This window comes from Diadema setosum, chromosome 9 (assembly GCF_964275005.1).
Source record: "Diadema setosum chromosome 9, eeDiaSeto1, whole genome shotgun sequence".
In the NCBI taxonomy this organism is placed as follows: domain Eukaryota; kingdom Metazoa; phylum Echinodermata; class Echinoidea; order Diadematoida; family Diadematidae; genus Diadema; species Diadema setosum.
In genome coordinates this window covers 2,856,603-2,872,631 of record NC_092693.1, presented here as the reverse complement: position 1 = coordinate 2,872,631, position 16,029 = coordinate 2,856,603, and the positions used below count along the sequence as shown (strand labels likewise).

At 37.0% G+C, this 16,029-nt stretch overlaps 1 protein-coding gene across 1 annotated transcript in view; it reads left to right on the top strand.

The window, feature by feature from the left end:
• The window catches only part of LOC140233521 (enoyl-CoA delta isomerase 2-like), a 32,825-nt gene that overhangs the window by 13,627 nt on the left and 3,169 nt on the right, over positions 1-16,029 (top strand). Inside the window, exons 2-9 of the mRNA XM_072313641.1 lie at positions 2,551-2,707; positions 3,467-3,565; positions 4,284-4,478; positions 5,771-5,843; positions 7,803-7,905; positions 9,044-9,164; positions 12,164-12,253; positions 13,985-14,128. Of these exons, the coding sequence (XP_072169742.1) occupies positions 2,551-2,707; positions 3,467-3,565; positions 4,284-4,478; positions 5,771-5,843; positions 7,803-7,905; positions 9,044-9,164; positions 12,164-12,253; positions 13,985-14,128 (982 nt within the window). The remainder of the gene's footprint in view (positions 1-2,550; positions 2,708-3,466; positions 3,566-4,283; positions 4,479-5,770; positions 5,844-7,802; positions 7,906-9,043; positions 9,165-12,163; positions 12,254-13,984; positions 14,129-16,029) is intronic.

Genomic DNA, 16,029 nt, shown 5'->3' with positions numbered 1-16,029 from the left:
GAGCAAAGGTAAGAGATATTTATAAGAGCAGAGAAGAAGGAAGGATTCATATTTTGGGGTGTAAAATAGATTGTCACAATTGCGTGTTACTGTGATTGTACAAACAAAAAGGTGGATAGTGAGAAGAGACAAGAGACAAAAAAGAGAACACTGAGTAGGAAAGAGAGAGAGAAGGGAAAGAGGAGGAAGAGAAGGAGGGAAGAGAGATACAGAGGAAGGAAGGGGATGAGGGAAAAAGAAGACGAATGTGAAAAAAGAAAGATAAATATTCAGATAAGGCTAGGGGTAATTTAGGAAACTAACACAGGAGTAAAAGGTTTTATCTTTTTATAACAGTTTTTGGTACATAACATATATGCTATTGTACTGACATAGACTGGCATGCCGAGTGTGTCCTTTTTTATCATTTTTCTTTTTTTTTTTTTTTTTGGTACATTACTGGATATTTTTTTTTTTTTTTTGTGGTACATTACTGGATATCTTTCTTTTTTTTTTTACTACAAGTTGTATATCCAGGTAAAGTTGATGTAGCTGGGTTTTGTGTCAATATGTGTGTGTGTGTGTGGATGCTGAGGTTAAATGAATTGTGTTTGTGTGTGTGCATGTTTGTGTATAAGTGTGTTATATGTGTATTGAGATATTTTGAAGTACATGTATTGGTAGTTAAAAGGGTGGGTGCTTCAGTTGCGTGTATGGAAAGAAACAAGGCTTCCATGAGCTGTCAGTGTAGGGTCTATCTACAAGATATCCAGAAGAGATAAAAAGGGGGGCTGCTTTTTAACTCTGCCACCCATCAAAGTTCATTTACACTATGAACTATAGGTTCAAAATGCTGAACGCTTTTCTGTATACTCCTTCTCAGCAGAGCTTTGTCCAGATCATAGCCATGTCCTATGTGCTGCCAGATTTTGTATAGCTGTAGACAGGATTGAGGTAAGGCATTTCTGGTGTGCTCTGTCACAAACCTTTTGAAGCTTTTTGGGATAGAGTATTTGATCAATTTGGTAGGCAATAAAATGGCGGCTAAATTACTTGCTGAGCCGTCACAGTTTTAATGGAATACTCAACATGATCTTTGGACCAGGGGGAGGTTTGTGTGAGGCATTTGACTTGCCCAATCTTGCAATATTTTATGGCGTTTCATGCCAAATGGTGTCTGATTACCAGTAGATAAATGGGTAGCATGTGATACATTTATCGTGCAGGTGGTGGTTACAATATACAGTCTGGGAATACTAATTGTGTGTTTGTTTGTTTATGTGTGTGTGTGTGTGTGTGTGTGCTGGAGTATGCTGTATTTTCTATTCTTTTTATGCCTTTGACAGAGGAGAGAGAGAGAGAGAGAGAGAAGAGTCATGCTGTAACTTGTTTTTATGCTTCAGATTGAGTTATATGCATCAATTGTAAACAAGTTTTTATAGATACTTGAATAAATTACTTATTTATAAATACATACTGATTAGATTCACTGTTGATGGTAAAAATCTTGCCTGACCTGTGAATTCAATCTAACATGTGGTGCAGATCAGACACGTTTCCTTTGAGCATGGAGTTTGAATCAATATGGGAGTGTACTGTCTTCTGATATGAGTGAAAAGTAATCTCAGATCCATTGTTCCAAAATATTATGTTTCATTTCAGCTGTACTTTCAATGACAATTATTCTGTACTGTAAACTTGGGTATTTCACCCAACATCTTTTTTTTTTTTGTTGCAATAATGCAGTATGATTTTTGCTTTTTTTTTTTAAGGATAATTACCTTGTTATTAGGCAGTAATCTCAGAATTTGAAACACTAGCAAATCTCTTTTATAATGTCCTCGGACTGAAAATGTTTTCAGTGTAGAATCTCTCACCCACCCGTATGAGCATTCTGTTATATTCTCCCCCTCCCCACCCTCCTTCACCAGGTAATTACCTCTACCTACACTGTAGGAGGTTATGCTTTTGCTGGCATTGGTTTGTTATCTGTCTGTTTGACTCTTTGCAAAATAACTCAAAATGTTGTGAACGGACTTTGATGAAATTTACAGGAAAAGGTGATAATGACATGAGAAAAAGATGATAGAATGTTGACAGTGATCTGCTTCACTGTCTAGATGCAGGAAAAAAAAAATTAAAGGATTCTTCATCATTGGGGAAAAAGGGCCAGCAAACAAAAGAATTCAAGCTGTGCCTGTTTGAGCATGTGCTCGAGGTGCAGCAGGAAGCTTTGCCAAAGACACTAGAAAGGATTCTTCATCATTGAGGAAATAGGGCCATTTTCAGTATATGCATACATGGGAGGAAATGAGCTGCATGGCAGAGGTGTGCACTGTTGAAGTGCTTTTCTACTAAATTATAGAATTGAATATTGAAAGACATTGTCTACCTGGAGGAGTAGTTCGTAGTACATAGGCAGTGAGCATGCTAGCACCAACTTGCAATCAATGATTATGTAGTGGCCATATTGTCATTCCATTCAGCACTGGTATTCGCGCTTTACCATACAACCTGAAAAAGGTCGTATTCATAATCCGATTTTCCTTTGTCTTTATTCTTTACTGACAGAAGCCAGGCCCTTGTGTCACAACGACTTATCCACCGACCAACGGCCCTCTTCACAGCGACAGACTCAGAATTCAGTGCAGCCAAAGACCGACTCGGCACACTAAAAGGGGATCCTGGCAACGACGTCAAACTTCAGATTTATGCTCTCTTTAAGCAGGTTAACATGAAGTTTTCTTTAAGTAGGATGAATGCAATACATATTGTGATCAATAGCTGAAGTTGTTAGGGTTAGGGTTATCTCGTGACAGGTTCCTGTGTTATATTTGATACTGTTTGTCTACTTTAGGTTTATTTGTTTCTGTTTGAAATAGATGTTAACTCTTGGAAGATGTTAAATCTTTTATGAAAGCTGCGATGGGTCCATTTCTTTCCATAATAGTACTTCATCCTTCTAAAAGAGCCATCTTTCTGTTGCAATATTTCGTTAAAGATTTTTAGCTCACCTGAGCCAGAGGCTGAAGTGAGCTGTTGCGATCATTCCTCATCTGGTGTCCATTTTGCATTGTCTGTCATCCATCATGCATAGACTTTTTTTACATTTTCATCTTCTTCTTGAGAACCCCATGACCGATTTCCACCAAACTTGGCAGGCAGAATCCCTTGGGTGATAGGGTCTCGACCAAAAGAGCACCATGCCCCCAGGGGGAGCCCAAAGCCCCAAAATTAATGAATCTTTACAGTTCTTTTTCTCTGGAACCAAAGTGAAAGTGATGTTATGCTAAGTTAGTGCTATGAGTAAGTAGATGATTGTAATCTCAAGTTTTCACATTGCAAATATAATGCTCTATCTCATTATTGCTTGAGCAAGGCTTAGGCTTTGACGCAAGTAGATTCTGAGAAATAGTATACATACATTGATATTCTTTTATGTATTGGTTACACCAATGTTAGTATTTGTTTTACTTTTTATGCACAGGCAACTGTAGGCAAGTGCAATACCCCCAAACCAGGTGCATTTGACTTTGTTGGCAAAGCTAAGTGGACTGCTTGGACTGATCTTGGTGATATGACCCAGGTTTGTGCTGAATTTAAGTCTGTCAACTTTCCCATCAGCGATTTACAAAGCAAAACAGATGATTAAATTAAAACAAAGTAACACAGTTACTGGTTTACAGGTTTATCATTCCCAACTCATCTTGTGAAAATGTATTAAGCGATGTAGTTATGTTGCTCAGATGTAACTAGCATCGAAGTAAGGAGGAAAAAAATAAATCAAATGTTATTATTTACTGTGGATACAGACAGAAATGAAGTTCCTGTTCTGTTGCGCTGACTGAATAAATGTATAAAAGATATTTTAACATGTAATGGTACATTGTGATCATAACAAGAAAAATTATTGTGTGGTATGTTTTTCACCATGACATAGATAGCTGGGTGATGAATACAGTGTGTCATTCTGAAACCTCATGATATGTTAATTACAGTTAGCTTTTGGCATTTTTTTTTTTTGAGGAGTAGCATGGATATCCTCCGATAAATTCTTGGTGCAGCTTGACGTATACTGAAATGAAAACAAGATTATATGTATATGTGAAGGAGAACAAAAAACAGGAGACCTCAATATGTCAAAATTACTGCAAACTTTTCAGCTGTTTGAAAACTGTTCAAATCAACATGTAATGTTTTTGTCTCTTTGTAGTGGTTACATGTGTAATGGACATTAGCATAGCTTTCTCTCAAATATCCTTTTGCATTCTGTTGCATCATATGTTACCATTTACTTGAAACAGGAGCAAGCCAAAGATAAGTACGTCGACCTTGTGAACAACTTAGTGGCTGCAGAGGGGGGAACGGACACTGACGGAATGGCTGCGTCGACAGACTCAGGAACGCAGGCCTACACTGGTCTGCTCTACACCGTGGTGGATGGGGTGGCAACCATCACCCTAAACAGACCCAAGAAGAAGAATGCCATCACAGTTGCGGTAAGTCATGCGGAGCCGCCCAGTCTCCCTCGTTCTGCCGGAGGCATCGCGAAAATGTCGCTAGGGAGATTATCGCGAAGCGTATGCTCAGAGGAAAATAACCTGTTCTGAGCATGCCCAGGATTGCTGATCAAATCAATCTATTTATAGCTCGCGTCGTCTGAGTTTTCACTACGCGTTCTGGGCTAATTTTTATGTCCGCTCAATTTGCGACGCAGAGAGCTGCTTGATGTGCTGATTATATGGGGGCACCATTTTATTTCTTATAGGTTGAATCCTTGTGTAATCTAAAGCTACTTTTCAACATGACGCAGGGAGAGAGAAAGAATGTCTAATGCAGTTGTAGTCTCGAATATCCGCATCACAAATCTAAAGCATCCTACTATCTCCTCATGTCTAGATAAAATAATCTAAAAATCTCCTTGGTTCTGGAATTGTTAGTGCCCATTGAGATGCATGTCACACGAAAGCATCTCCGTGATTGCACTGTGGAATCACCCTGACTTTGGTTCATGCATGTTAATAGCCCTTGGTCTTGCAAAACTCCATAACAGGCCTAATCCCACATAGATTTGATACTGTTTGAAATAGGGATGTGACATTACAAGGGAGACATTATTAGGATGCAGAATACTCTTCTTTTAGGTAGGTCTGTGATAAAAACATTTTTTCGATATCTTTCAAAGCAGATAGCATCCAATCATCTTATTGAAATATACATTTATGTGTAGTCATTTTCCATTTTCAAATCCTTCCCTGTAGCCTATTTCAGAGTATCAGTAGTTGAATTATTAAGGAAGAGTAAAGTTGTGTCTCTTACATCAGTAGATTTATTTGATTGTGTAATCTTGACTCTTCTTCGTCATTGCAAGCATAAACATGTTGTTTGAGCACCTTGCAAACCCTCAAACATACTACTCTAAATGCTGTTGTTTTCACATACAGAGGATGTCACAGACATTTTTACAAGATCTCACTTTCACAATTTGACACTGAGGCTGTTGTGAGTGCACTAATGCCCGTCCTCTAACCATATTATCATGTGTCTTAAATTTTTCAACCCCACAGTGATTCATGAAATTCATGAAAATCAAACCCCTGCTGAAATAACAGCTTTTAATGTATCCAAAGTGATTTTCATAAATTTGTGTTGTCTTTAGCTGATTTAAACAAATGTTTATGTCTCCCTTTAAGCTGCCAGTAATAATGAATGCTATGAAGCCCTGTCTCTATTCATGACTACAGAGCTATATGCATGTATGTATGTGTGATGCTATAATTTTTCTCCCCAGATGTACACAGAGTGGGCTAATGCCCTGAAGGCAGCTGGTGAAGACAGCAATGTAGTACTCGCTGTAATAACCGGTAAGTTGTCTCTCTGTCTGTCTGTCTGTCTGTCTTCAGTATGTCTTGTTTTTTGGAGAGCATTAGTGAGTGTGAAACATATTAGATATGTGCATCTGTTGGTCTGGATCTGTATGTAAACTTTTTGTTCTACTTTGTTTTGTTTTTAGTATGTACTGAGCAAAGGTTGTCTTGATATCTTACATGGTACCAGACTGAAAATTATCAGTTAACTTATCAGTTTAAATCAAGTCAACGGCGCATAATATCGAGTATTCGGCTTGGTCAGTGAAAATAAAAAGTCCCATTTAATGTTAAAAAGGCTTACATGTCTTGTTGGTCTGTATTCATTTTACCTCCTAATACAGAAAGGAAACCAATAGATACTCATTATTATTTACAAGCTGTACTTCTCACTGTAAACACATATAAGGGTACAAGGTGCAAACTGCCTGATATCCATTCCACTTGACATTGTCAAAAACAACAAGATCAGATACATGATATATGATGGAGAAAACATAAGATAAAAAGTTGGCCCATGAGGACCAAAGTAATGTGATATTTATTGGAGTCAAATGCATGTTCTGTTAATGTATGCTAAGATGATTAACCCATTGCCAGCATGGATGTGGGAAGCTGTGTACAAAGCATATAGGGATTTCAGCATTTCATGGGGGGGGGTAAATTGGTTCCTTTTATTCCAGGCAGAAGGCAGTGCTGTCTGTCCCATTTAGAGTTAGTATCTGTATCCAAACACAATGGCATGTCTTTATACCACACTCTATGTGGTAATTGTCCCCGCCGAACGAGTTCGAGCAGGGGACTATGAAACGGGCTCCGTACGTGTGTGTGTCCGTGCGTCCGTCCGTGTGTGCGTCCGTGTGTGATCAAAATGTTCAATTTGCTACTTCTCTGTCATTTATGACCCAATTTTGATTGTGTTTGCTTTATATGATAACACTACATGGGAGCTTTAAAACTTCTACACAGAATTTCAGTTGTGACCTTTGACCTTGACCTTTGACCTATATTGTACATTTTGCTACAAAATGCTACTCCTTCGCCATTTCTAACCCGATTTCGATTCCGTTTGCTTTATGTGATGGCACTAGGTGAGGGCTTCAAAACTTCTACACAGAATTTTGACCTTTGACTTCTTTGACCTTTGACCTTGATTTTTGACCTATATTGTACATTTTGCTACAAAATGCTACTCCTTCGCCATTTCTAACCCGATTTCAATTCCGTTTGCTTTATATGATGGCACTAGTTGAGGGCTTCAAAACTTCTACACAGAATTTTGACCTTTGACTTCTTTGACCTTTGACCTTGATTATTGACCTATATTTTGCATTTTGTTACAAAATGCTACTCCCTTCGCCATTTCTAACCCGGTTTTGATTCCGTTTGCTTTATGTGATGGCACTAGGTGAGGGCTTCAAAACTTCAACACAGAATTTTGACCTTTGTCTTCTTTGACCTTTGACCTTGATTTTTGACCTATATTGTACATTGGCTACAAAATGCTACTCCTTCGCCATTTCTAACCCAATTTCGATTCCATTTGCTTTATGTGATGGCACTAGGTGAGGGCTTCAAAACTTCTACACAGAATTTTGACCTTTGACTTCTTTGACCTTGATTTTTTACCTGTATTGCACATTTTGTTACAAAATGCTACTTCCGGCGGGGACACATATTACGCACCGCGTAATTTCTACTTTTCCTTGTTGATAAATGCACTGGCTATGTATGAAACACCTCTCAAATTGTTCATTAAATTCCATATATTAATGAAATTAGCACCAACATTGTCTCTGCTAAAGGTCAAAGTGCATTGTTTTCAAAAGTTGAAAATGAGGAGAAATTAATGAAAGCAATAGACAGTCACTGACATTTATTACCAGTGAAAATAATAGATTTAAGAGCAAAAGTGAGGCAATTTAATCAGAATTAATTTTGGTCCCCTGTAAACAGGTGCTGGTGATTATTACTGCAGCGGTAATGACCTCAACAATTTCATGGGCATTGATCCTAGCAACATGCGTGAGGAATCTGAGAAGAGCAGTCATCTGTTAGAGTGAGTATTGATGTATCATTAACATTTCAACAGCCTTTACTCCATAACCTCATAGATTTGTGTGATTCCAGAGAGTGCAGGAGGGAAGTTTCAGATTATATTACCTGTATGTTCTCTTTAGTAAAGATTAATGTTCTTTGAATTTTGAATTTTTGAAAAGATTGTTGTGTATTTCTTTAAACAACGCTGCACACTGGCACTGGTCCGACGGTCCAGGACCAGTAAAAATCACTGATGGACCTGTAACTTTTTCAGGAATAGGAGCAGTAAAAAGCACTAGAAAACTCTGTACGTACTGGTTTGACAGACAGGTTGGACCAGTAGAAGAGATGAGTTGGTGTGCAGCCCTGCTTTCAGTCTTCAAAAAAGATCGCTGTCCTGTTGAATCAATATGTGTAGTGTGAATTGCTGTATCTATTTTTCATATTATTTGATACAGCCTGTGTCATATAACATTTTCCTCCAAGCCCATTATCTGGTTAAGTTTATCTCTGTGCTGTGGTTATGTTTCATAAGTGTTGTAAGTGTGTGCTGTAACTGAGCTACACTGCCATTCAACCAAACTGGTTGAAGGTTGCTGGTTCCCCTTATGATTCATGGGAGACAACATTTCATTGACAGCCGTTTCATCAGAAGGGCATTTTTGTCGGACATTTTTCTTACAAACTGTTACAAGCTACTGAAATCCTTGCATCTGATTGGCTGAGAGCAAATTTGTCCGATGGCTTTCTCGGACAAAATGCTTCATAACAACACTGCCACACAACTGTTGTATTGAGGTGTAACAACAGATATCTTTAAAAGTATTTATGAAAATCTTTTTTGAAAAGGATGTGTTGCCACATATGGCTCTCGGAATTAATTAGATAAAAAGGACCATTTACTGTTCATTTGTTTGTGAGCCAGTGGTAGATGTATAAGATGATGAAATCATCAACCCATTCAATGCAACAGTATGCATGATTTCTACCAGTATCATTAGTTTGAAAAGATGTGTGTAATCCAGATTTTCACTTTCTTTGCCCGTTCTAATGAAACTGTGACTGTGATGACTTGATTTGATGGAATCTTTTTAAAAGTTAAGTTGGATGTGGAGTGGAGTTTCTTGCTAGGCAAGTGTTTATTCTTTATCCAACAGAGGCTTTGTGAATGCCTTTGTGGACTTCCCCAAACCTCTGATAATAGCAGTCAATGGGCCAGCTGTGGGCATCTCTGTGACAACCCTGGGGCTGGCAGATGTCGTCTATGCTTCAGATAGGGTGAGTTCCTCAGGAGTAGGCAGAAATACTATGACAGCGACAGACTTGGTGTCATCATTTCTATTCACAATTTATCTTTGTTTCACGTCTTCAGGAGTATACATGAGAGCCAAATAGATGTGATTCAAAGACTTTCTATGACATCTGAATTTCATTTTGACATTGAAAGGTTGAATGGTGTCTGGAATTTGTAAATAAATTACGCACATTTTACCAGGTGAAACTGATATGTTCCACCGAGGAACATCTCAGGATGTGAAGTACAAAGTCATGCTGGCAAAATGAGAAAAGAAGCTAACAATGGACTTGGAACAAAACAGAGTATTAGTCTCATGTTTTAACTAGTAATTATTCAGCGCAACGTTGTCCTTCAGTGTTTGTTAGTAGCTAAATAACTTCACAGCTAACACTGAAGAACAATGTGCTGAATAGAGATAGGTATTTCTTTTTGTAATCAATTTTTTATATTCCACTTAAGAATATACAGGAACCTGTTCTATCTATACATGCGAAATTTCTTCCAAGTGATAGTCATGTGAATGGTTCACTAAGACCCTCTTTTGGTCACACTTCCATATAGCAGACTTGTTGTAACAAACAAGTAAATGGGGAAATAAAATATAAATACCCAGAAAACATACCAAGACAGAATTGCAGGTCTGGATACGGTTCAGTACAAGGTTACTCTCTGTGGTCTCAGTTGATTGAATCGGACGCAATGCATATTAAAGAAAAAAAGAAAAAAAAATATTACTTTGAAGCCAAATCAAGAAAACAGCCATCAGTGTGACTATAAGATTCTGCCCGCATCAAATCTCTCATTTGTTCTACCCTCCGGCAGGGGAAAATCATGGGAAGGAAAGTGAATGAGGAAACAAATGAAGAGTTTGTTCGCAAAAACCGATAAGTCCGTTTTTGAAGATTTTGAAGTACGGTCTGTGTCATAAAGTACAAAATAATACCTTTTCAATGATATATTGGTCACTACATATAAAGTTCCGTTTTTGAAGTTATGGTCAAAAGAAGCATAAATTTTCTTATTCTCTTTATTTTTCTTGACCTTTAATCGCAAATATCTCCATTTGGCAAATATGGACTTATCGTTTTTTGCGAACAAACTCTTCAAATAAAGTCTGTTAAATTATCTAAATAGTGCAATTTTAATTCTCCTCAATCATTCAAAATGCCCAAATATGAGCAGATTATCTAAACAATGACATCTAAACTCTAATCCATCATCCCAAATGCCCTAATATGTGCAGATTATCTAAACAATGAGATCTTAACCCTGATTCGTCATCCCAAATGCCCTAATATGAGCAGTTTTCACAATGAAAGCTGATTCAAATGGCGATTTCATCTTGTATGCTTTTCACTTTGAAACTGCTTGTTACTTTCATCTGATGCTGCATCCAATCTGTCATTGTGATTGGGTGTGGATGTGGATATAAAGAGTGAGAGATTGTCATATTCTGATTCTAAATCCATCTTTAGTGAGGACTGTAGCCTGTTGGCGCATAATTTGGTTTGCCTGCTAAATGTGTGTTTATAATTGCTTTGGCCAAATTTTGTTCTCTGTGTGTGTGTGTGTGTGAGCAATGATACCAAGTACAAGTCTGCGCCTTGAGTGCCAAATGGCTGTGTCAACAGTGAAGTGCAGTGACGTACCTCGTGAAGATAATGAATGTCAACAGAAGTTGTCAGCATAGAGTTTTTAAAAAAGTATATAGTGTATCATGACGTAGGGAAGTTCAAATGACCCATTGTATGATCTTGATTTCACTCCATGATGAGATCCAAGATATCGTGTTGATGATAAAAATCAAGTTTGCCGGTGCTGTTTGGCACGATGGAGGAGGTAGATATGTTTGAGCAGTCCTATAGGACTTCAGACTGTCAAATAATGACAGTACTAAGTCAGCATAAAGTTTAATGTGAAGATCTTCCTCTTGCCTTGTTTTAAATTAGTGTATAAAGTGCTTACTCTCAGAGTACTTTTTAATGATTAGTCACACACTACTCTTGTTTATGCCATTGCTCTTCAGCTTGATGCAAATCCATGTTCCAGAATTTGTCCAATATTACTCAATGGTTGACAAAACTTACATAAAATGTGAATGAAATGAATACACATTATTTTGATGCAACTAAATATTTCCAGTCTTTTTACTGTTCCCATGTAATGCCACTCAGGAAAGAAGTGTGTCCCCAAGGATACATTGAATGCATGTTCAATTTTGTGTTGTCAGCCTTTGCAAGAAGTTTAATTCACCTGTGTCAGTAAATGCATCCCTAACCATGATAATCGTATGATTATCAGGCATAGCATATTAAAGGACAAGTTCACCTTCATAGACATGTGGATTGAGTGAATGTAGCAATATCAATAGAACACATCAGCAAGAGTTTGAGCAAAATTGGACAATCTGTTTAAAAGTTATGAGTTTTTGAAGTTTCTGCTTAGTCACTGCTGGATGAGAAGACTACTACAGCTTGTGATGTCACATGTGTACAACTATATAAAGAAAGTATAAGGAAAATTCAAGATATTTTCACTTTTCTCGCATAACAAAAGAACACTTGACTTGCCTCTTTTAGGAGGCAAGGGAAATAATAATACCCTTAACATACAGATGTATGTCAGTTGCGAGTCAAAGAAATGTGCACTTTTTTCAAAAAGTAACATTTTGTGAAATTCTCTTTATATTTTCCTTATATCGTTGTACGCATGTGACATCGAACACTCTAGTAGTCTTCTCATCAAGCAGTGTTTGTGCAGATACTTTAAAAATTCATAACTTTTGAACCGATTGTCCGATTTTCCCCAAACTTTCACTGATGTGTTGTACAAATATTGCTGCATTCACTCAATCCACATGTATATGAAGGTGGACTTGTCCTTTAAACTCTTGACATGAGCTTGCTTACCCATATGTATATGATATGATCAGATACTGTGAAGTGTTTGCCCTGGTGTTGATATTCACCCCTCCTTTCAGGCAACGTTCCACACGCCATTTGCATCACTGGGGCAAAGTCCAGAGGGTTGCTCGTCGTATACATTCCCCAAGATCATGGGAACAGCCAAGGTAAGGGGAAGTGCACACCAAAATATACTCCACATAAAAACTGTCCACCTTCTCTGCAATTAAGATACCAGGTATCAATGAAATGAAAAAAAAAAAAATTACATAAATTTACAGTTATGTGATTCTTCTGTAATACAAAGAGATGTACACAGACTTTGATTGGCCCTTCTTCAGGAATTCATTAATACAAATTTATGTGAATAATTGCTGATACAGCAGACACTAGTGAACTTTTTTTTTTTTTATAAACACAAAATTCTCAAAGATGAGGATATCAACTTTATGCAACTGGGATCACTGATCTATGTGTAATCTTAAAGGGATTGTACAGTTTTGGTTGAGACCTAATTTCAGGTTTCTAACATTTTTTGGTGAGATAATGAGAAACCTCTTATGAAATATGAAAGAGCATGTAATTCTATGAGGAATTAAACGTTTATTTGATGAAAATTGGTTTTGAAATGGCTGAGATATCCAAAAAAGAGCTATTCTAATAAAGTGTGGGACCCACACTTTATTATGATCGCTTTGTTTTACTTTGTTTTTTGGTTGTTTCAGTCACTCCAAACCCGATTTTCATCAAATAAACTTTGAATTCCTCTTCAAATGGTATGTTCTGTACTATATCATAAGTGTTTTCTTGGTATCTTGCAAAGAGTGAAAAGCCCAATTCTCATCTCCACCAATACTGTACCATCCCTTTAACTTTGGTACTGGCAAATATAAAAAAAAAAAAAGAGAAAAGAATAAGGAAATTCATAATCATGCGACAAGAAATGTGTCGGCAGTCCATTTGCCTTGTACAAAAAAAAAAAAATAAACTTCTTTCTCGATACCTTAGTATGTGATGGACCAAAATACTGGGACTCTCTTGATTTTCAAGTTTTGTCTGTCTGTATTGAGACATAAACTGAAGTCACATTTTCTCCAAAAATATTGCTTTGATTTTTAAACATCTTAGTCATATTGAATGCTTGTATGTCTTAAAGATATCAATGTAAATTTTGTAGTCAATGATACATATTTGCCTTTTTTCATGTGCTTATCGAGCATGCAGTCCCCATTTTCCTCTCTCTCTTTCCTGTTCTCTCTGCCTTTGTCTTTCCTTTGTTATGTGTATTTAACGTTTTATGCATAACGCCTGTGAATAGCCATTCATTGATGTACCTGTGTAGATATGTTTTGTGTTTGTTTGTTTTTTTTATCTATGTACAATCAGTTTGTTTTCCCCATTCTTAATGTTGAACTTTTGTTGTATGTATGAGGGACTTTTCCACACAAGTTGTCCTTTTCCAAGGTCTCCTCATCTTTGTTTTCTCTTCAGTATGTGAAAAATTGTCAAAATTGTTGTATTATTTGAATTAAGAAGAATAAATTGAATTCCAATGAATGGAATTTTTGGCTTGGTTGGTAATTAACTTTTATCAATATAATGATTATATTAAGGGTAAAGATAGGATGAACCTAAATGAGTATTAGATATATCTGTCTGAATTTATAATCATGCATACACAAGACTCCTTTCAAAATTGCATTGGAGTTTCAGTAAGATGGTATGATAACATAAAATATAATATAATCACTTTTTTTTTTTAAAGTCTTTGTTCGTGATTTCATTAATACTGAAGACTCTTAGTCTGTACGAGAAATGAACCAATGTTATGATTGACCCGTCACTTTTCGTGGCTTATGGCAGTCTTAACTCTCTACAAACTTGTGTCTGTCTGAAAGGCCAACGAGTTCCTGTTGTTCGGAAAGAAGTTGACGGCAGCCGAGGCGTGTGAGCGCGGTCTAATCACAGAAGTCATATCAGACCCACAGTTCAGGTCAGAGGTGGAGCGGCGTGCTAAGGAATATGCAAAGCTGCCAAAAAATGTGAGTGATGCCATCTTTCTTACCTTATTATACAGCTAGTAGGCAGAGTTAGGGTCAGCGAGTGGTTTGGCTTTTTCATCTTGCTGTCTCTAGTGGTTTTCCTGTGTCATTTTCTAGCTGATATTAAATTCGTTTCACTGGGTAATGCCATCCTGACATTTGCCTGCATTTGGATTTGTGCATGGTTTTCACAGTAGTACATACCATTTTGTGCCAATGCGGGAAGCATTCATTACAATGTACAAAAAGATGCTGTCCTATGTAGTCAATGCGTGCAATGCATTGCAGAATTTACAACACGTTCAAAATTTTACCACGACTAAATTTGGGGGCAAAAATTGGGTATGGCATGAAAAAACAAAGTTCACATCATGTCCAACAAATGTTGATGAGAGCATTTTTGTGCAAAATTACATGAATACTTTATCTAGCCTTATCTTGTGCTTTATGATGGACACATGATTTTAGTTTCTATAGAGCAGTCATTATAATTCATGGAGATTGATGAGAAATAGTTATCTTTGCCTGAGCTTTGCTTTTCTCTTTCCTACACTTGATAGATGAAATACATGAAATGTTAGAGACATATTCTTAAGGTTGTCTGTCTGTGTATTGGTAACCAAACATCAGAGGATTTGAATTTTGAATAAACTAAGAAATGATCAGCGTAATGAAAGGAGAGAGTATTTTTTTTAATGAAATTAAAAAACAAAATGTTAACTATCATTTCACTGGACAATCCCTAAACTAGGTGAAAAGTAAGATGGAATGTAATGTGTGTATGTCGTGTCATGAGTCAGCAATTGAAAGTTTTGTTACCTACCAAAAACCTCAAAAAGGAGGAGAAAATGTGAAATGATATGGGATATCTGGTTCAATCCAAATTCTATCGTAAGCAATATTCATGTCTTTTTGTGTCAAAGTACTATTCCTCTCCCCTGCTGGTGACATGCTGTTTTTAGTGTTCTGATTGTGAGTGTCAGCAGTTTTCTGTTTTAGTGAAGCCATTAGGTTACACTGGTGGTATATTGTGTACGTCATGCTCTAGGGACAACCTTGATGATGTCTCTAGAGGTAATTAGGGGTATGTCAAGCCTCTGATGTGAGGAAGTACAATATAAAAAATCAGCTTATCATACCATACTGTCCTTGTCTAGTTTTCCCATTGAAATGTCTCACTCATATCCGGGATCCAACTCTCTTCCAACTAATTGAAAATAAGCATAAATGTTGTCATGGAAACTGGGTAAACATCAGGTAAGTTGACCTTTTTCCCCGTCCTAGTCAGATTGAATATTTGATTGATGAAACCGCAAAGATCCCTTTTTGTATGTGGTTCTTTTAAACGTTTAATAAAACACTGTCCTTGCTCAGATTTAGTGGACTCCTGACATGCATCTCCTGCAAATTTCTTTTTTTTCATGTTTGTGTGTTTTCATGTGTGTAGCGGAGTATGTTTTTATATTTTGTATGCTATTTTGAAAGTGTGTGAGTCAAGGTTAGCTGCAACTTGAATAATGTAAAACCAGAAATTACTGCGTGCATGAAACTTTCATGTGCTTGAACACTAGTGGCAATTTGCATAAGTTTCATGTCACGTTTGTTCCTGGTTTTACATTTATCTCATATCATCGTGTTGGATTCAAAGGATTATAGCAGACTTTTTCAATATTATCACAGTGAGTACAAGACTGTACAATAAAATGAAAACAGTGTAACAACCATAAAAATATACAGAAATTCAGAGAGCAGTCCAATCCTTTGAATTAGATAGAATAGACTCAGGGATGCAATTGAAAATTAAAAATGGACCCAGCAAACATTTTCTCATTTTCAATATTCCTGGTGAGGGCGGGCACACATACAGCACGGGACAAGATAACTACATACTCTGATACTCA